The 25,984-nt window shown below is 40.2% G+C and overlaps 1 protein-coding gene across 6 annotated transcripts in view; it reads right to left on the bottom strand.

The window, feature by feature from the left end:
- The window catches only part of LOC130090764 (probable E3 ubiquitin-protein ligase HERC1), an 85,915-nt gene that overhangs the window by 29,171 nt on the left and 30,760 nt on the right, over nucleotides 1-25,984 (bottom strand). For 2 of the 6 annotated variants that reach the window (XM_056258296.1, XM_056258298.1), the window contains exons 29-43: nucleotides 24,571-24,811; nucleotides 24,117-24,271; nucleotides 22,896-23,155; nucleotides 22,690-22,794; nucleotides 22,425-22,592; nucleotides 22,104-22,343; nucleotides 21,654-21,737; nucleotides 21,277-21,493; nucleotides 20,179-20,488; nucleotides 12,335-13,110; nucleotides 5,487-5,688; nucleotides 4,557-4,714; nucleotides 3,554-3,637; nucleotides 1,273-1,480; nucleotides 354-481 (exon numbers count right to left, since the gene is read on the bottom strand). In XM_056258296.1, coding sequence (XP_056114271.1) covers nucleotides 354-481; nucleotides 1,273-1,480; nucleotides 3,554-3,637; nucleotides 4,557-4,714; nucleotides 5,487-5,688; nucleotides 12,335-13,110; nucleotides 20,179-20,488; nucleotides 21,277-21,493; nucleotides 21,654-21,737; nucleotides 22,104-22,343; nucleotides 22,425-22,592; nucleotides 22,690-22,794; nucleotides 22,896-23,155; nucleotides 24,117-24,271; nucleotides 24,571-24,811 — 3,336 coding nt within the window. Of the gene's footprint in view, nucleotides 1-353; nucleotides 482-1,272; nucleotides 1,481-3,553; nucleotides 3,638-4,556; nucleotides 4,715-4,929; nucleotides 4,986-5,486; nucleotides 5,689-12,334; nucleotides 13,111-20,178; nucleotides 20,489-21,276; nucleotides 21,494-21,653; nucleotides 21,738-22,103; nucleotides 22,344-22,424; nucleotides 22,593-22,689; nucleotides 22,795-22,895; nucleotides 23,156-24,116; nucleotides 24,272-24,570; nucleotides 24,812-25,984 lie in introns of all 6 variants that reach the window. The other 4 variants (XM_056258301.1, XM_056258297.1, XM_056258299.1 and 1 more) reach the window with 4 other exon arrangements.

The following is a 25,984-nucleotide window of genomic DNA, read 5'->3' as shown; positions in this document are numbered from 1 at the left end:
CAGAGTCACTGAAAAGTGTACTTCATAATGTACGGTACACTCTGGGTAATCAGATCACATCCACATACATTTTCATATCCATGTACACTAACGATTAAAAGTTTAAGGTCGGTGTTCTGTAAGATTTTTAATGTTTCTTAAATAACTTTTTTTGTAACATCAAATTTGATCAATTTGATGCATAAAATAATTTAAAAAAATTTTTTTTTAAACATACTGACCCCAAACTTCTGAACGGTGGTGTGCATTAGTGTACACTGTGTGAAATCTGCAGACAATCGGCACACCCAGAGGGCGTTCCCACTGCGTCCTAAGCTACGCAGCGTTGAGTGAACCTATGAAAGAGAACTGACCTGCTCTCCTGAAGGATGTTCTCTGACCCACTCCAGACCGCTGTCTCCGTGCAGGAGGAGGTCTGTTCCTCGTGAGGTGAACATCTAAGAAGTTCTCTCTCTCCACCAGGTCCAAACCTGCTAACAGACTGGAAAACACATCGGAATACACACAGTGAATAAATACAATATACTATACAGTGTGCTCTGTTGTGTACCCTATTTATTTTAGGAAATTTAGTGTGTCATTGTGATCTTGCAAACAGAAAATGAGCATACTATGCAACTATAGATACTTTATACTAGAAATAGTAAGAGTAGTACGCTTTTCCAAAAACAGACACTAGATACACTACCGTTCAAAAGATTTTTTAATTTTTTTCAAAGAAGTCTCTTCTGCTCATAGGCTGCATTTAATCAAAAATACAGAAAAAAATGGCAAAATTGTGAAATATTTTTTACAATTTAAAATAACTTTTCTATTTGGATTTTTGTAAAATGTAACTTATTCCTGTGATCAGAGATTAATTTTAAGCATTATTACTCCAGTCTTCAGTGTCACATGATCCTTCAGAAACAATTCTAATATGCTGATTTGCTGCTCTAGAAACATTTCTTATTGTTATCAATGTTAAAAAAAGTCATCATAAATAATAACATCATCATGAGTAAATGACAGAATTATCATTTTTGGGTGAACTATCCCTTTAAGTTTTTTATGCACATTTTTAGAATGTAGCTTGACATTTCCATAGTGTTTTTTTATGCAATATCCCAATTTGTTTGTATAAAAATAGGTGGATGGAAACATAGCTACTGAAACCAAGTGGCCATCAAAATATCTTACAATCAGTCGTGGTTGATTAGGACTCAGATTAATATGCAAGAGATCTGATTTATTGCTTGTCACTTTGTGTTGTGCCTGAATGTGTGAATTCACCTCTCGTTGGGTTCTCTGCTATCCTGTAGGGTCAGAGGAGCAGGAGACTCGGGGCACTGGACCGTCTCAGGCCCTTCAGGTGAGGGTGTATCAGTGGCTCCCCCTACAGACGAGCCCTCTCCCGCCTGCTGCTCCTCTGTGATGGGGTGTTCCAGCATCCAGCTGGCCAGCACCTCGATGGTGCGCGAGTCCACCTCTCCAGTGACCCCTAAGAGATGTCACAAAAAAGGGTCAGGGAGAATACCCCCCAAAAGAGGTGGACACACTTGACTGAATTTATGATTTCTCGTGAACTTAAAAAGTATGAAATGAGCTTGAAATTATTCCAATTATGTCTGAGAATTAATTTCTTTAGAATTTTTTTTATTTAATTTAAAAACAAAAACAATGAAAACTGACTTGTTGAACCAGATAGTGAAGGAAAAGTAGCCAAAATGTAATAAATTTTTTTTTTTTAAATTGTATTTACACTTTTTTTGGAACTGACTAATTTTTTTTTAAATGATACAAAGCATACAGTACATACACACAGACGCATATATATATTATATATATGCATGCATACATGCATATGAGTGTGTCTATATATACATGTATATATATATATATATATATATACACTCACCGGCCACTTTATTAGGTACACCTGTCCAACTGCTCGTTAACACTTAATTTCTAAGCAGCCAATCACATGGCGGCAACTCAGTGCATTTAGGCATGTAGACATGGTCAAGACAATCTCCTGCAGTTCAAACCGAGCATCAGTATGGGGAAGAAAGTTGATTTGAGTGACTTTGAACGTGGCATGATTGTTGGTGCCAGAAGGGCTGGTCTGAGTATTTCAGAAACTGCTAATCTACTGGGATTTTCACGCACAACCATCTCTAGGGTTTACAGAGAATGGTCCGAAAAAGAATAAACATCCAGTGAGCGGCAGTTCTGTGGGCGGAAATGCCTTGTTGATGCCAGAGGTCAGAGGAGAATGGCCAGACTGGTTCGAGCTGATAGAAGGGCAACAGTGACTGAAATAACCACTCGTTACAACCGAGGTATGCAGCAAAGCATTTGTGAAGCCACAACACGCACAACCTTGAGGCGGATGGGCTACAACAGCAGAAGACTCCACCGGGTACCACTCATCTCCACTACAAATAGGAAAAAGAGGCTACAATTTGCAAGAGCTCACCAAAATTGAACAGTTGAAGACTGGAAAAATGTTGCCTGGTCTGATGAGTCTCGATTTCTGTTGAGACATTCAGATGTTAGAGTCAGAATTTGGCGTAAACAGAATGAGAACATGGAACCATCATGCCTTGTTACCACTGTGCAGGCTGGTGGTGGTGGTGTAATGGTGTGGGGGATGTTTTCCTGGCACACTTTAGGCCCCTTAGTGCCAATTGGGCATCGTTTAAATGCCACGGCCTACCTGAGCATTGTTTCTGACCATGTCCATCCCTTTATGGCCACCATGTACCCATCCTCTGATGGCTACTTCCACCATGTCACAAAGCTCTAATCATTTCAAATTGGTTTCTTGAACATGACAATGAGTTCACTGTACTAAAATGGCCTCCACAGTCACCAGATCTCAACCCAATAGAGCATCTTTGGGATGTGGTGGAACGGGAGATTCGCATCATGGATGTGCAGCCGACAAATCTGCGGCAACTGTGTGATGCCATCATGTCAATATGGACCAAACTCCCTGAGGAATGCTTCCAGCACCTTGTTGAATCTATGCCACGAAGAATTGAGGCAGTTCTGAAGGCAAAAGGGGGTCCAACCCGTTACTAGCATGGGGTACCTAATGAAGTGGCCGGTGAGTGTATATATATACACACACACAAACACACACACACACACTTTTGATTTTGATCGCAATAAGTATGCAAAACATTATGAAGAATTTAGTTAAATTGCGAACATTTGTAACGCTTAATAAGACTTCATGCGGTGCTCCACTAATATTTCCCTTGATTCCCGAGTGTTCCAGTGGGGAAGAACAGTGAGGGGGGAATTGAAGCAGGATCTCACAGGGGAAGTGTAATGAGTGAATCACCAGTAAATAATTATTTAGTTACAAAAACAATCAAATGCAGTACAAAACTCGACATAGTTATCCAATATTTCTATTTCTGAATAACTGCATTGCTTTGAGAAAATTCAATAAAACTGACTATTGTAACAGTGTAAGAGGAGTTTAACAGTAATCTAAAAACATGATTGTCTCCTTCCTTATCAGGTAAGAATGAGTCTAGATGTTGCAAGCACTTGTTGGTACCTGCTGCCTCCATGGCCCTGTAGATGTGCCTCATTGAGAAGCCCATTTCAAGCAAGCGAACTGGGACAAACATTTGGGGCTGTTCTGAAGGACAGAAATAAAAAATATTAAGTGATGAATCAGAATATGTCTGGACTGGGCTGACTGATCCAGGCAGGAAAATATGATTAATTAATTATTTATAAAATATCTCCATTTAAAAAAATAGAGTAAATGTGCTTAAGCAGGCTGGGGATTACAAATTCAATTATTATTTTATTATTCATTTCTTTTTATCATTTTATATATTATATTATATTTTACTTTATATTATATATTTTATTTGTATTGTTTGATTTTTATTTTATTTTATTTTATAAAGGTTTTATTTGAAGTAAAAAATGCCTAAGATAATTTTTCTTAGTCACTAAATCAAATTTGTGATAAAATAAGGCATTATGAAATTCAGTTTTTTATATATATATTTTAAGTTTTATTTATTTTTCTATTGACTTTTCACTCAGATTATGCTGATAATATAATTAAATATATTAAGTATCATATACAAATATTTTGTAATATATTATATTAATTATTACAAATATATGTATTTATTAACTTTATTATAATAACAATATTTTCATTTAAAAAAAACTTAAAAATATAAATATATGTATAGAAGCAATTGGTCTTGTAATGCATTGTGAGATTCAAGGTGCCATTTAAATGGGTGTGAAAATGCACAAAAAAGTGAGTAAAAAAAAACATCCTAAGCAAGACTCGAGTGTAAAACATGCATGGGCCGTCAGGGTTAAGTTAAAGGAAACTTCTCAAATTCCGGTGCTACTTAAACCAATCTTGATGTTAGTTTGTTAAAAAAAATTTTTAAATAATCACAGGAACATCATCTGTTGACCAGATAAACCATGTCCATGGACACCATATGCTAGACATCCACTTTTACTAGTCCCTTATATTCCAAGAGTTTGTCTGGACGTTATGAAACCTGCGCTGTCAGTCTTACCCACAGGGGTCCTGGTCTGACCACAGGGCTCCAGGAAGCTGGTCTGCTGCTCAGTGAAGCCCTCACAGGACGCTGAGCTCGTCAGGCTGAGCCCGGGGGGCAGAACCGGACTGTGGACAAGACCTGCCAATGTGGGAAAACGGGCCAGCACCATCCGCCTAGAGGAGCCCAGCCACACACACATGCACACACAGACACAGGAGAACCGCTAGCACCAGCTCTAGAACAAACATTCAGTTGAGCGTGTGTTATATTGAGGTGTTAAATCACCCTTGTGTCATTAAGCCATGCTCAGACACTAGAGGTTAAGAGAGGAGCATGTGTTTGTGGGGTTATAACGCACACAGCCACAGCTTTACACTCACACACTTACCTGTATTCTCACTCACACTCTCAGTAACCTGTGTGAGTGTCTCAGACGACAGCGATCTGGAGTGAGAACATCCAGACACGTCAGAGAGTTTACAGTGTGTGTGTTAGACTGAAACTCTTTTCATGTCCCTTTGGTTTTGTCTTCAAACTGACAGTGAATGGCAGAGTGTACAGACAAACTGTACACATGATGTTACAGGAGATGTCATCATTAAACTGCCATTACTTCATAATTATTTCACTAATTCATAGGTTCCTTTAAGGCCAATTCAAAATGCACTGACAGACAGCGACAGACACGTTCATCGGATTTTGGCTGTTGGGGCTTGTTTTCACTGATTAACTTGTCAGTCTGAGAAGTGGTGGAATCTGGTGATGGTCTACGTTAGTGAAATATATTATATTATTGCTTAATATTTGCTATTCTATTCTATTTTATTACATAATGTGGTGACACTAATGGTGCAGAATGCAGATATTGTTCACTTCACATTTGAGAGCTCACTGCAATGAGATCATGTAGAGAATAAATTGTAACGGGATCAAAGAGAAACTCACTGGAGCAGGTTGATGGGCAGGAAAGGGTTAAAGTTGTCCAGGCCGTCAGCCTGCAGGGCGGTGAGGAGGGAGGCTGTGAGGTCATTGGTGGAGGGTGAAGCGGACTGCCCGAAGATGGCGGTGCCCTCAGAGCCGTTGCTGTAAAGCGAGACTGAACTGGAGGATTTGGACACTGGCTGAGAGGAAGAGTGACCCCCTGAATCTATGTACACAAACACAAATGAGTTAATTAATAATACACAAGAAAACAAAGTAATTAAAAATATATCTGTTATAATTATTATCATTATAATAATCAGCTATTGTTACAGACTTTTACTTTTCTAAGCTATATGACATACTACAACTACTGCTATAATTAACAATAGTAATACATTTAATTAAATTATATGAATTATATAAAATGTATTAAATTATATTAATAAATAATGAAAACCTAAATAAATAAACGAACAGCAGATACAATAATAATTGCACACACACACACACACAAATTATATATATATATATATATATATATATATATATATATATACATACATACACACAAACACATACATATTATATATTTACAAACTTATGTTAGATTCATTAAAGGTTTTAAAAATATACAGGTCCTTCTCAAAAAATTAGCATATTGTGATAAAGTTCATTATTTTCCATAATGTAATGATAAAAATTAAACTTTCATATATTTTAGATTCATTGCACACTAACTGAAATATTTCAGGTCTTTTATTGTTTTAATACTGATGATTTTGGCATACAGCTCATGAAAACCCAAAATTCCTGTCTCAAAAAATTAGCATATTTCATCCGACCAATAAAATAAGTGTTTTTAATACAAAAAAAAAAAGTCAACCTTCAAATAATTATGTTCAGTTATGCACTCAATAGTCAATACTTGGTCGGGAATCCTTTTGCAGAAATGACTGCTTCAATGCGGCGTGGCATGGAGGCAATCAGCCTGTGGCACTGCTGAGGTGTTATGGAGGCCCAGGATGCTTCGATAGCGGCCTTAAGCTCATCCAGAGTGTTGGGTCTTGCGTCTCTCAACTTTCTCTTCACAATATCCCACAGATTCTCTATGGGGTTCAGGTCAGGACAGTTGGCAGGCCAATTGAGCACAGTAATACCATGGTCAGTAAACCATTTACCAGTGGTTTTGGCACTGTGAGCAGGTGCCAGGTCGTGCTGAAAAATTAAATCTTTATCTCCATAAAGCTTTTCAGCAGATAGAAGCATGAAGTGCTCCAAAATCTCCTGATAGCTAGCTGCATTGACCCTGCCCTTGATAAAACACAGTGGACCAACACCAGCAGCTGACATGGCACCCCAGACCATCACTGACTGTGGGTACTTGACACTGGACTTCAGGCATTTTGGCATTTCCTTCTCCCCAGTCTTCCTCCAGACTCTGGCACCTTGATTTCCGAATGACATGCAAAACTGAGCAACAGTCCAGTGCTGCTTCTCTGTAGCCCAGGTCAGGCGCTTCTGCCGCTGTTTCTGGTTCAAAAGTGGCTTGACCTGGGGAATGCGGCACCTGTAGTCCATTTCCTGCACACGCCTGTGCACGGTGGCTCTGGATGTTTCTACTCCAGACTCAGTCCACTGCTTCCGCAGGTCCCCCAAGGTCTGGAATCGGTCCTTCTCCACAATCTTCCTCAGGGTCCGATCACCTCTTCTCGTTGTGCAGCGTTTTTTGTCACACTTTTTCCTTCCCACAGATTTCCCACTGAGGAGCCTTGATACAGCACTCTGGGAACAGCCTATTTGTTCAGAAATTTATTTCTGTCTTACCCTCTTGCTTGAGGGTGTCAATGATGGCCTTCTGGACAGCAGTCAGGTCAGCAGTCTTACCCATGATTGCGGTTTTGAGTAATGAAACAGGCTGGGAGTTTTTAAAAGCCTCAGGAATCTTTTGCAGGTGTTTAGAATTAATTAGTTGATTCAGATGATTAGGTTAATAGCTTGTTTAGAGACCCTTTTCATGATATGCTAATTTTTTGAGACAGGAATTTGGGGTTTTCATGAGCTGTATGCCAAATTCATCAGTATTAAAACAATAAAAGACTTGAAATATTTCAGTTGGTGTGCAATGAATCTAAAATATATGAAAGTTTAATTTTTAGCATTACATTATGGAAAATAATCACAATATGCTAATTTTTTTAGAAGGACCTGTATTAATTAATTAATTAAAAAACAAATAAACAGTAGCAATAATAATAATGTATTATTATTAATAATAATACATTACATTATTATATTAAAATGATTAAATTACATTAATTTATAAATAGTTAAAAACAATAAATGAACAGTAGTAATAATATTATTAAAATTAAATTTATTATTATTATTTTCATCCAGTTTAAGAAGACAAACGTCTGTAAAAAACAGCTAATAATAATACTGATAATAATCCTATTATTAATAATAAATGATATTATTATTACTACTGTTTGTCTATTTGTTTGTTACAATATCATAATCTAATTTATTATTAATAATAAATTACATTATTATTACTAATGTTTGTTTATTTGTTTTTAATATAATGTTATATTAATAATTATTATTATTGTTATTATTATTATTATTATTATTATTATAACTACTATACCAAGTTACAGTAGGTACTCAACCAGAATGCCTATTACCGCCGCGACTCGTGCCGCGGCAAATCCACCGCGGCAAAAATAAACTAGTCGCATTTCAAAGTCCTTCGCGAAATGACCGCCAGGTGGCGCAAAGGGGCATTTAGCAAAACAGCCGCAATTGCCGCATTTTGAAACGGGCTAATGTCAATTAACAGTAAGGATGAAATAGTTGAGACTGATTGAATATGTAAAAAATAAAATAAAAATAAACAAACGAAAGAGAATAGAACAAACCTTTAGAACAAAAAAATAATAAAAATATAAATAGTTTAACCTATAGGCTAACAGATTCCGTTAAATTAAACGAAAGCAAAACGTAAAGTAAAAGTAGGCTACATTTAAACAGAATATAACAAACTTTTAGAGCAGAACATTTTATGAATCAAAAGTTAAAATAGGCCTCTCTCGCAATTAGGTGCAATGACGCTACACTATTGAGGAATGAGAGGATTGAAGAGCGCTTCTCTCGTGTGCGCGCACTGACTGCTGAACTACCGAACTTCTGGGAAATTCTCAGTGAGAAAAGTTGTGGTCGAGTGGTAGAACTTAAGTTTCTGTATAATCTGTATAATAATTCCAATCGTAATTTCAAAAGCAGTTCTGTTAAAAAAACAGAAAAAAAAAACTTCATGGGGTTCCATAGGTTACGTTTCTACGTTTTGAGATGTTTTTGAATGAAATATTGAAGTTTATAATTAAGTGTTTTGGCACATCACGCCGAGTGGCACTACGCATTATTCTAAAGTCGGGTTTTATTCTGGCATGTTGAAATAGAGTTCAACAAACACGGCGGCGCTTTCACTTGAATTTATTTTTTCTCATAACAGCTAAAATAACTTTCTAGGATATATCCTACTCCGTAATTTTTGGTCATACAGATAAGATATCATCTTTTAAAACAGTAAAAGGTCTAATATGCTAACGATAAAACGTTTTCTCGCTCATGTGAGCGAACACACTGGAGAAACAAACGTTTGGGCATTTCACAGTGAGTAAATTCATGGCCGAGTGGAAGAACTTACGATTCAATCATTTAGATGACACGGGTTCAAATCCCGCACAAACATGGACTTTTGCCAATTTTATATTAGCCTATTAATGCATTTTATATCCTATTATTAATGCAGAGAGATTTGTCTAGTTCTAAAACTCTGTTATGCACCATATAGGCGTAGTTTTTGCTTATATTATAAAATAAAATTGCCATGCATTTCCATTTTACACTGGAACAAATAGTATCCAACAGAATGACTTAACATCTAATACCAATCGTAATTTCAAAAGCAGTTCTGTAAAAAAAAATATATATATATATAGCCTATAGGCCTATATAGCCTATTTTTTTGGATTCCCTACATTGAGTTTTTAAAACATGGTTTTAAGCAAGGTGCGATTTGCCAGGGGGGACGGGGATTTCCTTCTGGTCTAAACATCCCTGCTTCTGCTGAATTATTTTAACCCCCCACCCCCTTCCTCCGCAGTAATCAGTGCTAATAGGCTTAGGCTACTTCACCAATAGACCATATAAAATATATAAAATAAAGATATGCAACAGGCACGTTTAAACGACAAACAATAAAATCAAAATCAGCGTTTCAGTTACAGTAGCCTACGTTCGTGGTTCCAGTGGCCTTAATTTAGGCCCTATGCACGGCTTTTCAAAATGTCACAAAGCGTTTTGAGATTATTTTGAATGAAATATTGTTTATAATTATGTGTTTTGGCACATCACGTCGAGTGTCGCTATTGTTCTAAAGTCGGGTTTTATTCTGGCATGTTGAATTAGTGTTCGACAAACGCGGCGGCGCGTTCACTTGGATTTATTTTTCTCATAACAGCTAAAATAACTTAATAGGCTACTAGTAAACTTGTATTCATATTAGGCTAACAACATTTTAGCTGTCGTCTCTGTCTCCGGGAACTGCTCGTCACAAAACTGAACCGAAAGCCACTTGCCTCAGCTCATGTCTAAAGCCTTTAAATGTCTAAATATTTAATAAATGTTATCTGATTATGTAATCCATCTGAAACTGAGAGGTACAGAGGATCTACTTAAACATGTTTAACTATGTGAGCGCTTAGAAATGAGGAAAGGACAAGGCAAGGGGAAAATCTCGCTCTAATTAAATAGGCTAAATCGCCCTGAATTAAAATGTAAAAACAAATCAAATAATTTATTTGTCGAAATGTTGCGCTATTGTTTCATTTAAGTTCATAATTATTCTATAAATGTTATTTAGTTTAACAGCAGCACAACGAAGCACTGTGGTTCGAGATTTATTTGAATAAAAAAGAAAAACTTATTGAAATTGAATTAATTATTGAAATTAAATATTTAGTAATAAAGTTTCATGACAGAAATATCACTACATGTAGCTCACATTATTTAATTCCTTCATTATCAACACTTTAATAGCCTAATGCTAATGTCTAATAGCGGTTTAAGTGTGAATTGCGACTTCTTGTTTTAAGTCAGTCTCAGATTCAGAGAGCCTGTGGGGGTTTGGAGGGACAGTGGCTTTATCGTGCGTGCACAATAGGTGTTAATGTTCCTCTTTCATATGGAGATGTCGGATAGCCAGCCCAATGAGCAGGCAAAGGCTAAATTCTTTTAAGGATAAATCTCTCGATGTGTCCAAATGTAGGCCCTATATCTTATTTAATTATAAATATAGTGTATTTTTTGTATTTAAAGTTTTTCACACAAAATTTAAATTAAAGTGTTCAATCCAGTTGTTTCAACTGTTTTTATAGAGTTTTAGAATGTTTGAAGCAGTGTGTATGATTGTCAACAATCTGGCATTATCTAAACATTAACTGTTGACGAAACGAAGCAGATAAAGAGCTCTTTAATTCAACCTTGTTTTATTGTAAGTGAATTCAACAAGGCATGCTGTGTCTTTGAAGCAACAAAGGCAAAATAATTTGTTACAGTTTTTTTGTTTTTTTTGGAGGGAGACAAAATAAACTTCAAAAATTAAACTTAATTGTTTAATTAAGCTGCAATTTCTTTGGCAATACAAATTTAAAATGTTGCAAGAATAAGATTCTGTGTTTCTTATTTTGCATCGCAAAGGAAACTCTAAACTCAATGCAACCAGCTGTTTTAAACAAATAAACTGTACCACTTCATTTAAACCTTAAAAATGTGCGATGGGGTTTCAAACTTAATTAATTTTAGTGTTCTTTTACATTTTCATTTGTTTTTATATTGAAAGCAATACTATTTAGTTAGTCTGTTATTTTGTGTAGCCAAGTCAACAAAATCAGTCTTTTCTGTTTTGTTCAATTTATGGATCTGTTTTGAAAAATTTCTTCCGTTGCTATGGCCGGGTATCACTGTCTATCACCTCAATTTCGTGAATGATTCACAAAACAATAATTTAGCAGATTAAAGACAAGCTTCATTATTTTCATTTTCTGACGCGATCAGCTAATCTTCCCTCATCAGTTTTGTCGTGCAGCGGCTCTACTGGAATGTAGCAAATTTATGTTGTAATGTGCCACTGATAATTTAAACAAAACTCTTGAGTTTACATAAGTAAACAGTTAATGAACTCGCAAATAAACAGTTACCTATTTAAGCATCAAGAACGGTAAAACATAAACGAATTCGGCCAACAGCAAATTGGCTCCATTGAGATTCGATCTCAGATCGTTTGAAACGTATTGAGGCTCATGTTGTTGCGTTAACCGCTGAGCTATCGTCTGAACGCTGTTAAATATTGACTTATGCTCTTCCAAACCCTCATTGATAGCCTAATATGTTTCGGTTGCAATGTTTTATGTTGAAATGTTTTCACTATTTATTCAATTTAATTTCAGTAGGCCTATTGTGATTATAAATTCGTTTAACTACAAGTTTCACTTGAAATCATCTGTTACCAGCTTTCAATCGCTCTCAATAAGCAGCGGCCCTGCGGCAGATTACGCAATAGAGAGAATAAACTGACACTTTTCAAAGTCTGTAATTGTAGCGCCTCTTAGCGGTAAAAGGCAACAAATACACACCAGAATTTTACCGCCGCGGGAGCAGCGGCGGTAAAAGTATTATTCTGGTTGAGTACCCACTGTAAGTTAACCAGGCGTATTATTATTTTTGAACAGTAAAGGTGGTAAACAACTGAATAAAGCACATTCAGCATTTCAGCTTGTTCACATGTTCATGCAAAAGCAACAAACCTTTGTGTTCCTTGCTTCCATCCTCATGCAGTCTGTTCAATGCTCCTTTAAAGATGATGATCTGGGCCCTCTCGAGGTCTGATAAAGCCATGGCCTGTTTAATGGGACAGGGTCTGACGGCCCACTTCACCATGCTCCGCACCACAAACTGCAGGACAGAGCGCGTTTCGGCGTTCTCCTCCCCACCGGCAGAGGTCCTCGCTGGGTCAGGGCTAGTTACGCTGACCCCTGCATCTGATTTGGGAACCAGGAGAAGATCCGTGAACTTCCCGCAGCTCAGAATGACAGCCAGAGATTTTAGCGCCCCCAAGAGGAGGTAGGAAATGCGGACTGCACGCAGTTCCAAAGCAAAGAAGTCCACCCTGGGTTGGAGTGCGAGTATTGGTGGACAGGGGGCGCCAGCGCGGTCCTCATTCGACTGTGTGTGGTTTCTGAACGTGTCATCTTGGTTCTCCTCTCTCCTCTCCTCTGCGTTATTTTCGCCCTCATCCACGGGACAGCTCATTCCCTCCTCGTCCATCATAATGCGAGCGATGTCCTCATCCAAACGTCTCTCAAGCTCATTACGCGGGCCGCCCTCTGAGCTGATTCGGTTCCTTGGCAATGCGGATGATCCGGAAGGAAGCTCCTGCTCATCCAAGATGCCGGTCATCAGGATGAGGTCGAACAACACAGATGCTTTGAGGCCACGGCAGCGGGACACGTCCAGCTGGGGGATGTCACACGGCTCCAGGGAGGAAAGAGGCGTGTCGCTAGGTGACCAAGAATTCAGGAAGCTTTGGGTTAGTGGGACCACAGCAGGTCACAAGCAGTATGAAGATGAGGAGAGGAGTGAGACGAAGGGGGCAAGACAGAAATAAAAGAGTGGAAAGGAAAGGATACAATGATTAGAAAAAAATGAAGAGGACAAAAGACAATACAAGAAAAGGGAAGTGAAGAAATCGAAAAGGAAAAAATGCATGCAACTGGCAAAAAGAACAGGACAGATATAACATACAAAATATACATAAATTACAATGGCATCTGAACACAGAAGCCAATGACAGTGCTGGAGAACATTATATTTTACTCTAAAACAAGGGTTCTCTTTCAAGCATACGTTTTGGTGTCTCACTATGGGATACGCCCCTTCCGCGTATTCCTCAGAAGCCCTATTACATTACGCCAGCCCCAATTGGCTGGCAGACATGACGCTGTGTCTGGGAGTGGCTACCCCACCCCTCCGTATAAGAGGAGCAGCACAACGTCATTACGACATTCAAAAACCTCTTCTCGCTTCACACCAGAAGCCTAGAAGCCTTTGAAACTTTCTACGAACTCTTGGACGAATTACTGGCCACCACGCCGTTTTTCGTCTGACTTCTTCGATTTGCATTCCAGCCGATTGCAAGGACTGTTCGATACTATGATGGCTGCAGCAATGCAGACTATCCAGGCTAGTGAGGGAGATTCTGTGCGACTCTGTTCATGCGGGAACAAGATCTCATGCAAGGACACACACCAGGTCTGCTCTGCATGTCTCGGGCTGAAACATGCTCAACTGGTGATCGAGAGTCCCGGCACGTGTGAACACTGCGCACGCTTCACCACGAAGAGCCTTCGTCGCAGGCTAGCACGCCAAGCTAGCCTGTCGGGCCAGGATCCCCTCATGACTCCTAGCCCTGCACCAGCTGCCACTCTGCAGGTATCCATTCCTGTAGAACTGCCCACCACGGCAGCTCTATCCTGGAGTGAACAGCTCGATCCTAGAGTGAACAGCTCGATGCGTGCATGCCTCTTTCCAGTCTGCTCAGCACGGATGAGGAAGAGGATGCGGTCGAATTTGGGGAAGAGGGGCAATCGGACATTCTTCTCTCTGACGAAGAGGAAGACTTCGAAGATTCTCAGCAGACTTCGAAGATTCTCCCTCGGCCTGCGCACCCGGCACAACTCCTCGCGGCGGCGGGATCCACGGAAGAGGCGGACAGGAGACCATCCTCCCCGCTTCTCAGTGTTGACCTGCAGGACATGTGCAAACGCAGGAAAACTTAATATTCCGTGGCCGACCGTGATAGCAGAGACTGCAAAGTCTCGCTACGAGGGTAAGAGACTGCCGAGTGCAAAACGGGCAGCACGACAGCTCCTTCCTGTTTTCCCGGAGCTCCTGGAGGAGGTAGCGGTTACGTGGAAGGACAAGCCGTTCACAAGCAAGATGCCCGTGCAAGGTGGCTCCGTTCTAGATGTAGAGGGGATGGAAAAGGAGGGCCTTCTCCGAATGCCCCCCATGGAGCCATTAGTTGCCGCGCACTTGCAACCGAAGCGCACGGCGGCTGCAAATCCGACGCTGCCATCTAAAGCTGACCGTTTCCAGTCGAGCATGACGGAACGCGCTTACAAAGCAGTCGCGCTCTCTGTAAGGGCTATGAATGCGATCTCTCTGCTGACCGCATACCAAGCGGAGCTGCAGGACGAAGTGACTACCATGCCAGGTCAGACACACTGGGAAGAGATCTGTGTTGTAACAGATCTCTCTCTGCGTCTTCAGAGATGCGCGGTTTAAGCCGCCGGGAAAGCCATGGCCACAATGGTTATCCAGGAGAGAGCTCGATGGCTTAATCTCGCTAATCTCTCTGACAGGGAAAAAGAAGCCATCCTAGACGCACCGGTAGTTGCAGATGGCATTTTTGGCTCAGCTTTGACACTGATGCAAAAGAGATGCGAAGAGAAAAAGAGGGATGATAAGGCCATGCAGCTCTGTATGCCGAGAAAGACGCAGACTGCACCACCTCCCCACCCCGACAGACCTTCGCACAGGCCACGGCCTGCCCACCCCCCAACTTTCGCATTCCGAAACGGCAGAGACCTGCCGTTGAATGCGAATGCAGCGGGTCAGACCGGAGCACAGGAACAGAGAACTGCCTGGCCTAGGAAGAACTATCCGCCTGCAGCAGCTCAGATGCTCCAGTCAGCCCCTCAACCTCATCCTCATCACCATCTTCAGGGAGCGAGGAGGAAGAAGAAGACGGTTTGACAGGGTCTTCACCAGGGAAGGGAGTCAACAGCCCCCCAGATCACTAACTCCCGACCCTCACATGTTCAGCGTTCGTCAAATCACGAGTTCCACTGTTCACAGATGTTCTGTGGGGAAAACAGCGCCCGGTTGGGCCAGGGGAAGCAGAGTGGTGAAAAAGAAAAGAAACGGTGCAGTGGTGCACACCAACCCACTAGTCACAAGCACTTTTCATGTACAAAATTCAATAAAGTTTTCACTGTACCCCCAGAGAATGTTGCAAAACATGTTAACAGAACACATTATAACATCACCTCGGGGAGCTTTCGATCCCTTAGAGGTGATGAGCCACTCAGACTCTGTCCAAGCGCTAAGTGCCCACGCATGCGCAGTACAGACCACAAACTCATTCATGACTCAGCCACACGATGGCACCAGAACGCTGCAAATAAACAACTGGCGAGAGTGCACACAGTCCCGCTGGGTATTAAAGACAATACAATTCGGGTACAGACTGCAGTTTGCCACTTACCCCCCGTACTTCAAAGGGATAATTCATTCTCACGTGCGGGCAGAATTAAAACATGTTCTTCAGGACGAAATTTATTCACTACTGAACAAAAGGGCGATAAGAGTGGTACCGCCCGAGCAAAGCCACAGTGGGTTTTACTCGAGGTACTTTCTAGTCCCAAAGAAAGGGACTCGTGCCCTTCGTCCCATATTAGATCTACGTAGATCTACGACCTACGTGCACTGAACAAATGCTCACTCATTCTACACTCCTGAAACTGGTGCGCCCAGGCGATTGGTTTACATCGATCGACCTGAAAGACGCATATTTTCACATAAAGATATACCCACCCCACAGGAAAATTCCAGAGGTTTGCTTTCCTCGGAGTGACATACAAATACCTGGTTCTCCCATTTGGCATGTCTCTGAGTCCAAGAGTATTTATAAAATGTACAGAAGCGGCCCTGACCCCACTCAGGGAAAAAGGCATCCGTCTCGCTACTTACATAGACGACTGGCTGGTGACAGCTCAGTCAGAACAGGAAGTGAGATATCACACAACCATGCTTCTGGAACACATACAGAAACTGGGCTTAAAACTAAACACCGAAAAGAGTGTTCTGATTCCCGCACAGTCCATAACGTATCTGGGGCTGTCACTGGACTCGGTGACCTTCAGAGCGCGACTGTCACGGGACAGGGTGGTAAAATTCACCCGATGCCTGAACGAATTTCAGAGGGGGAAAAATGTCTCTTTCCGCACATGCCTCAGATTATTGGGACTGATGGCCTCAGCCCTAATAGTTATTCCCTTAGGCAGACTATTCATGAGAGAATTTCAGCGCTGGGTAGCGTCTCTGAGACTGGACCCATTAAGGCAATGCCGAAGGAGAGTGAGAGTGACGTCAGAGGCAGTCTTTGCACTGCGTCAGTGGAGACACCCAACCTTTCTGGTTCAAGGGGTACCCATGGGCGTGGTCCAGGCCAGAAAAGTCATAACGACGGACGCGTCGCTGTACGGATGGGGGGGCATCTACGAGGGCAGGATAGTGAATGGAAGATGGGGTCATCATCTGATCAATCTTCACATAAACTATCTGGAAATGCTGGCCGTGTTTCTGACAGTGAAGCATTGTCTCCCTTTTCTGAAAGGGCATCATGTTCTCGTGAGAACGGACAACACTACAGTTGTGGCGTATATAAATCGACAGGGAGGCCTCAGATCACTTCCCTTACACATGCTGGCACGCAAACTGATTTTGTGGAGCAATGCCAATCTTTCATCCCTGAGAGCGACGTACGTACAGGGTGTCATGAGCCGGGGTGCGGATCTGCTGTCCAGAGGCTATCCACTTTACGGGGAGTGGAAATTGAACAAGGAAGTGGTCGAACAAATCTGGGAAATATACGGCAGAGCGACAGTGGATCTGTTCGCATCCATATGCTGTACGAAGACCCCTGGTCTCTCCCGTTACGCAGAGATCTTCTGTCACAAGCAGGGGGGGGAGATCTTTCATCCCCACCCAGAACGATTGGCACTATGGGCCTGGCCAGTGAGTGGTTCAATTTGAATATGACCGGTCTATCTGACAATGTTATCAGAACCATACAGAATGCTAGAGCTTCGTGGACTAGGTCACTCTATGAATGCAAATGGGGTGTGTTTGAGCGCTGGTGCGCGGCTAAGCACAAGATTCCCTTTCAGTGTTCAGTGGCAGTTGTTCTATCATTCTTACAGGATTTGATAGACCAAGGGAAAGCATTTTCAACCATAAAAGTGTATTTGGCCACTATTTCTGCTTGTCACATAGGGTTTGATAATAAAACCGTTGGGCAGCATCCTTTAGTATGCAGGTTCATGAAGGGCGCGCGTCGCGCTTTACCAGTTTCAAAACTGCTTTCCCCTTCATGGGATTTACCACTGGTACTTGATGCTCTTTCAATGTCCCCATTTGAGCCACTGGACGAGGTCGATTTGAAAATATTGTCGTTTAAGACGGCGCTGCTGTTAGCCTTGGCTTCGGCGAAGCGCGTAAGTGAGATTCACGCACTTTCGGTGCATTCAGCATGTACACAGTTCATGCCCGGGGATGCAGGGGTGGTTTTGAGACCTAATCCTGCATTTATGCCCAAAATCGTTAATTCTAGGGCTGACTTCTAATAGTCGAGGATTCGACGATTCGATTCGGAGAGGTCTGATTCGACTATGAACCTCATAGTCGAATAGTAGGCAAGTGTTATGAGGGGTGTGACGTTATTATATAACCGTGAGACCGACGGTTATAGTTGAACACCGTCATTAGAACTCTATAACCGCCAAAACCGTGCTATTAAAATATTTTTTACAAACATTTTTTATCATAGAGAATGTTTAAATACTAATATCATCTTACGAGGGAAACGGAGGCGGAGTTAGTGGTGCTTCAGAGGCTGAGTGCTGGAGATGATTCGGGAGAGGTCTGTGTAGTGTGCACCTTTACCGATCAGAGCACGCGCTGACACGGAGTAAAGCCTTGTTTATACTCGACGCGTCTGCACGAGCGCAAGGTGCGGACGGCAAAAAATGACGCGTTGGGTGCGCAGGACTGGCAAGACCCCATTTCGCTTGGCTGTGTGCACAGCTTTTTTTGTAACAGCGCGCGCGACGCCGCATCCGAGGATGAACGACTTCAAGCCGAATCTGCCCGAGCATGTAGGCTACGTCTCACCGCACCGGCACGCAGTTTACGCGTCTAAAAGTTCATTGCAAAGTTTTTTTGTTAAGGTTTTGTTTACTGTGTGTGATTTATTTAAAACAAAGCACGTTCATTGCAACGTTTTTTTTGTGTTAAGGATTTATTTAATGGAAAGCACATTCACTTCTAGTTGTCATGCTGTTAATTTTAAATAAACGTAGAGCGAGTTGTCCTATAACAGACGAACAGTTATTCAACCGAACGTCTAGCTGCTATCTAAAAAAAAAAAAAGGTTTGACTATCAGTCGACTACGGCAAAATCTAACGAATCAGATTCGACTATGAAAATCCTTAGTCGAAAACAGCCCTAGTTAATTCTATCACTCCTTTGGAGTTCAAAACAGCAAAAGCTAAATGAGTTGGGACCAGTGCGTGCTTTACGCATTTACATTGAAAGAACAAAAAATGGTTCCGGGAGTGTGATCAGCTGTTCGTATCTTGGGTGAAACCACGTACGGGGAAGCCAATTACTAAGCAGCGTTTGTCGCACTGGATTGTGGAGGCGATTTCACTGGCATATTCCAGTAAGGGTCATGAGCCCCCAGCTGGTTTACGCGCACACTCAACAAGGGGAATGTCAACTTCGTGGGCTCTTTTTAAAGGAGTCACGATACAGGATATTTGCGAAGCGGCGAGTTGGTCCTCGCCGCATACATTTGCTAGGTTTTATAAACTGGATGTTACAGCTCAGACTTTAGCACATGCGGTATTGAGCGTTGGAGTTGAGTCATGACTCAAGACTCGTCCAGCCTGGAGGTGGTGCTGTGGTTGGCAGAGGACTTCGAGGCAGGCTATCTGGCAATACGGGAGTTAGGATATCCCATAGTGAGACACCGAAACGTATGCTTGAAAGAGAACAATAGGTTACTTGCGTAACCCCGGTTCTCTGATAGCATTAAGTGAGGTGTCTCACCAGATCACCCTCCTTGCTGTGTGAAGCGAGGAAGAGGTGTGCTTGTTTTGAATGTCGTAATGACGTTGTGCTGCTCCTCTTATACGGAGGGGTGGGGTAGCCACTCCCAGACACAGCGTCATGTCTGCCAGCCAATTGGGGCTGGCGTAATGTAATAGGGCTTCTGAGGAATACGCGGAAAGGGCGTATCCCATAGTGAGACACCTCACTTAATGCTATCAGAGAACCGGGGTTACGCAAGTAACCTATTGTTTTAAAATATTTTGATGCCAAGAACTCCAAAATATGAGGGACCTCTTTCCTAAAATAAAAAAAATAAAAAAATAAGATAGCAAAATAAACTAGCAAAATAATTACCCTGAACTTGGTAAAGGTGTTGAAAATATATTGTGTTAAGAATAAGATACTTGATATCTTCAGTTACGGTAACACGTAAATAGTAATTTCATAGTCTCTCTTAAATAGTTTCTCTTAAATTTTTTGCAGACCCCCAAACACCCCCAGAGCCCAGCTTGAAACTAGATTTACACGAGCATTTTCATTTTTCAAATTCTTTTTTTTGTCTGCATTTAAGAATATTATCACATAGCTCTTGGTGTGATAGGCTCTTACTCCCTAATTTTATATTACAGCATATTCAAATACAAACTTTCAATTATTTGCATGTCTGTAAGAGTGCTGTATATGTGTGCTTACCTCACAGTATAATCGGTCTCCTCCCACTGAAGCTTAGCCAGGGGGCTTCCGTTTTTCAAGACCCCGAGCAGGGTGGCCCGTCGGCCGCTGGGTTTGTGCAGGCAGGTCCCCCCGGCACGGAGACCGCTGTCCACCCCTCCAATGAGGGCCATGACAGGCCAGACCTCAGTGCACAACATGCTGAGCTGGGCGTCAGAGAGCCCCGCCGGGCCAGAGAGGTGGTCTGTCGACATCCCGACATCTACCCAAGCAGAGCCCCTCTCTCTGTTCACTCCACATTTCTCTTCAGACTCATTACTGGCATGACCTGCTGGCAGAGGACAGAATACAGTAACCTTTAAACAAGACCTCTGTTCTTCATTGTTTTAAATCATCCTCTGTCTTACAACAGGATATATTAATGTTTACCTGCACTTATTGTTTTACAATTACATAATCAGTGTACAAACTCAACTTTTGTTTTGCAGACAGACAGACAGACAGACAGACAGACAGACAGACAGACAGACAGACAGACAGACAGACAGACAGACAGACAGACAGACAGACAGACAGACAGACAGACAGACAGACAGACAGACAGACAGACAGACAGACAGACAGACAGACAGACAGACAGACAGATAGATAGATAGATAGATAGATAGATAGATAGATAGATAGATAGATAGATAGATAGATAGATAGATAGATAGATAGATAGATAGATAGATAGATAGATAGATAGATAGATGAAAAAAAGTAAGATTATATATGCTTCTGTAAACAAGATGCGTAATCAGCATTTTAGGCCCAGAAAAGTACATTTTAAGTGTATATTAATATATTTTGTATACATTTTAATACATTGTATATACATTTTGTATTTGAAATATCTAGTTTATTTCTAGAATTGATATACTACAGGCTTGATACAGCATAGTAAAGCTAACAAACATGGTTCAAACATTTCCAAAAATTATCATTTCCAATGATCCCAACTAGAATTCCCAAACATTCTATACAATATATATATATATATATATATATATATATATATATATATATATAACATGTCTATTCTTGTAAACGAAGTAAGCGTTTAAGCAGTTAACTGACCTATCTTGCCATGTCCCTCCCTCATGAGAGGGTTGATGAGCTGTAGTTTGTTCAGCATGTGCTGGTTGATATGTTGAACCCAGTCATCGTTCACGTACAGTCGTCTTAGCAGCTGAATTGTGGACTCCAGCAGAACCGTCGCCCGCGGGCTGCACAGTGGCTCTCCTGGTAAAAGATCGCTAGGCATGCCACGCATCTGCAGGTCACACAGCGCCACCTAAAGGCCAGTGGAGGAACAAGAGGCTTTTGTAAGTTTAGAGTTTTTTTTTGTAGTGATTTGCTCATTTATTTTTAGCAAGCTTAGTATGGATTGTGTTTCTTTTCCGGTATGAATTGCTTATAATGGGCCCTTTAGTGTATATGTTTAAGAGACTGACCTTTTCTCCTGGGTTACTGCTGTAGAACAGAACACAGGGGTAGAGTTCTGTGGCATCCACTCCTTCAAACGCCAGCTTGGGCTCCTACACACATGTAAAAACAGTTAAAGTACTTCGTAACTCAGTTGGCCCATAGATTTACATTTCAAGTTCATTAGTCTTTATATATTATTATTTTATTTTTTGTGTGCAAAATTATTTTCTGTAGTAATACAGTTGCAATAATATATAATATTCCTTAAAATTTGTCAAAAAACTTTGATTTGTCAAAATTTGTCAAAAATCAATATTCATTTTTATTTCATGTCATCTTTAAGTGTAACTACTGTAGCTTCTAAATCAAGCAACACTTTGTTTGATGGCAATTATAATCCATATGCTATTGCGAATTGTACCTTACATTGTTGAGCTAAGTGGGAAAGTGTTCTTATCTCATAAACATGCACTGACCCTGTTGTTTTTGGCGAAGGAGATAGTTCTAGCCTCCATGTCTAGGATGCAGGTTATTGTGTCGCCCTGGGTGAAGGAGGGCAGGGCTCGGCCCAGTTCTCCTCCATGATACAGGCTACCGCTGTAGGCCCGGTACAGCCACATGTCTGTGGTGGTGCGATGGTTGTAGTCCCGGATGGGCCATCGGGACACTCCGATACACGTCCCTTCATTTCCCCTGTTCTCCTTAGTGATAAAAAACTAAGATATGGAGACAAAAAAAAAACACATTAGAACATGGACCCTGTAAAGGACACCAGTGACTGTATTTTGCATTGGTACCTTCCAGATGAAGCATCCAGATGTGATGGCAGTGGTGGCCAAACCATACCCTTTCCCCCCCGATCCATGAGATAGTACACTCCCACTCTCCAGAGAACAACAGATCAGTTTATGTGGGTCAAAAGAGAAATCACCAATAGGAATACATTCATCTTCACTTCCGCTGTCCTGGAAGACACATAAGCACATATAAAACAATCTAAAATCAATGAACACAAATACAAGTGTGTAAAATGTGTGCGATGGACACATAGATATTAAATACCCTATTTATATTCTCAGAAGTTCTCTCTTTTTCTAATTTTTTTCTCTGGGCCACAGGTTCCTCCCACATGTACTTGGACAAAAGGCTAAATAACTGATCCACAATCTGAAACGAAACAAAAATGACATGGTAAATGCGCATTAGTCGGAAACAATCAAGAACCAATCATCCAGCGTTTAATAATAAAAAAGCACTTTCTTTCTCACCTGTTTCATGACGACCGGGTCTGAACAGGCAGGGAGAAGAGCTTCTAGAATGTGGAAGGCCAGAAGCTTCGTACGCAGGTTGTGGAGATGTGGATTTCCTGAGTTGCATTTGTATGAGATAATTGTCATCAGTGGATCGATCCACTTGACAAACCCTGAGACTCTTTTGGCGACCCTTAGTGACAAAATGCGCCTTAGGAAGACTAGAAAGTCAGAGAGCTGGGACTCCACAACCCTGCTGCTGCGAACTATATTTGCACCTAAAATGGAACAAAGTTTACATATAATACAATACAATATTTACCATACCATTAAATGTTTGGATTTTGAAAGATTTTTTTTAAATGTTTTTGAAGCAAGTCTCTTATGCTCATCAAAGCTTTATTTGCTTGTTTTCAATCATATTGTGAAATAATATAATTCAAATACTTAATTTTTATACTTTCATATATTTTAAAATGCTATTTATTCATGTGATGGAAAGTAGAATTTTCAGCATTATTTCTCCAGTCTTCAGTGTCACATGATCCTTCAGAAATCATTCTAATATGCTGATTTGGTGCTTAAAGAACATTTCTTATTATTATTATCAATGTTGAAAACAGATTCCATGATAAATAGAAAGTTCAAAAGAACAGCATTTAACTGAAATGGAAAGCTTTTGTAACAATATACACTACCGTTCAAAAGTTTGGGGTCAGTAAGATTTTTTTTTTTGGAAAGAAATTTATACTTTTATTCAGCAAAGATGCATTAAATTGATCAAAGGTGACAGTAAAGACATTTATAATGTAGCAAACGCTTTCTATTTCAGATAAATGCTGTTCTTTTGAACTTTATATTCATCAAAGAATCCTGAAAAAAATTGTACACAACTGTTTTCAACTAGAATGATTTCTGAAGGATCGTGACACTGAAGACTGGAGTAATGATGCTGTAAATTCAGCCTTGCATCACAGGAACAAAATAGAAAACAATTATTTTAAATTGTAACAATATTTAACAATATTACAGGTTTTAGGATCAAATAAATGCAGCCTTGTTGAGCAGAAGAGACTTATTTTAAAAACATTAAAAATTCGTACTCATCCCCAAGCTTTTGAACGCCAGTGTATAAATATATAAAATCAATTTTATATGAATAAACAAGTCTGTTGAAACAGTAACGACTACAGTAATACTACACTAAAGAACAGGTAATCTTGTGCTGTAATGACTCACTATCTCGTTTGGATGTTTCTTCTTGGATGTGTTCTGTAGAGTCACTCTCTAGCACCTCCTGCTGGTGGACTGCATGTAACAATCCCTGAAGCTGCTGGCTCATTACATCCATGAGAGCCTGGGATACGTCCAACGGCAAGGTCTCTTCACAGGAACTGGAGAAACACACACACGTTAACTGCAACTGTACAACCTGGATTATCTGTAGCCATGTGCTGTAGCATGTGGCCACTCATTCTGGTAGAAGTAATGTTTGCTGATACTAAAACCTTTAGATGAAATTATGTTTTGAAATTTCTTTAATTTATACTTTCTTTACTATGCAAAAACTGTCGCATATTATGATGTTAACATGAAGAATGCTTTGAACGTGATTATCTAAGGCAGCAGTTTTCAGTGTGAGGGCATATTATGGGAGGTGTTTTGTATTTAATTATCTAGTTTATAATCTCACCTGGCCGCTATGGCGAAGATCTGCAGGAGTCTGGCAGCGGCCAGCTTCACCGCCCCACCGAGCTGCATGTGACCGGACATGGAGGCGGCCAGCCAGCGTTGGTTCACCAGCACACAGGTGTTATCAGTCAGTGTGGACAAGATCTCCAGCACGCCACATTTAATAATCACTACCAGATCCACCGGCTGATAGTGAAAGTTCAGAGCAAAGACTGTAGCTAACAGCAGGTGCTGATAAGAGCCTGAAATGAGACAAATCTATGTTAAATCACTACTTAATTAAACAGGTGTATTACTAGAGTAATACTGTGCCAAACTACAAAATGTAGTCAAGCCACAAAGAAATTTCACAATTAATGCCAATGCCCACTGTTGAATCAATGGGCAATGATAACAATAAAAATTAAACAGTTTAAATTGTAAACATTTAAATTAGAAAATAAACTAAATTAGTATTAGTAATCACTAATACTATTGTTACTATTATTTTTAGTTTATTATTTATAATTTGCATTAATATCATCAAGATACATTGTACAGTACAAGATAGTTTAAATTGAGTTGATATTATTTACACTGTTTGTATAAGATCTACTCACTAATAACAAGAATAAAATATAAAACAAATATAATTAAGTAAAAATAAATTAGTAAATAAAAAATTAAAATAAAAACTTTTAGTTTAAATGTAACCAATATTTACATCATTTTTAAAATTACTTTTCAAATTAACAATATAAATAAATAGTATAAAAATAAAGTATTTATATAAAAAAAAAATTTAAAAAATCTATGAAACGATACAAAAAATATTTAAGTTTAGCTGGCTTAAGAAATACAAATTGAATGTTTTTTTTTTTAGTTTAGATAAATTCTGCATGTGTGAATAAAGGCCCTGATATTCTTCAAGCGAAATCGAATAACGAACTGATGTGACATCATTTAGAACAAAATCAGGCCAAAACGAACTTCGTTTGGAGTTCGTTTGGAAGTTCGAAACAGCTTGCCAAATGTTTGCTATGGCTGGTAAACACCTTTGGACTACCATTGGTCCATGGAGATTATGGACCGCCTTGTTTAACATGGAAATCTTTACATTTCTCCTGCTCTGCCCGTCGAGTTCAGACGACTACAAGTGAAAACATGAACACACTGGAGAGCCGCTATATAGGAGAAAATGAAGATGTACTTCTGATGAAACGAGACACTGACACTGTTTTTCATGTTTAATACGGTAAAGCTGCTTGTTTTTAAGCAATCTATTGTATAAACTGCTATATAAATAAATGTGGCAGGACTTTACAAGAGTGCCAAATTGCAGAACTCATGCAAACATATCCACATTGCTATGATCAGATGCTTTTCTTATGTTTTATAATAAAAAAATGCTTGCTGTTTTCTCAATTGTGTTGTGT

Source organism: Rhinichthys klamathensis, unplaced genomic scaffold (assembly GCF_029890125.1).
Source record: "Rhinichthys klamathensis goyatoka isolate OS25496 unplaced genomic scaffold, OSU_Roscu_1.1 h1tg000150l_1, whole genome shotgun sequence".
Lineage (NCBI taxonomy): Eukaryota > Metazoa > Chordata > Actinopteri > Cypriniformes > Leuciscidae > Rhinichthys > Rhinichthys klamathensis.
This window is presented reverse-complemented; position numbering and strand designations above follow the sequence as displayed.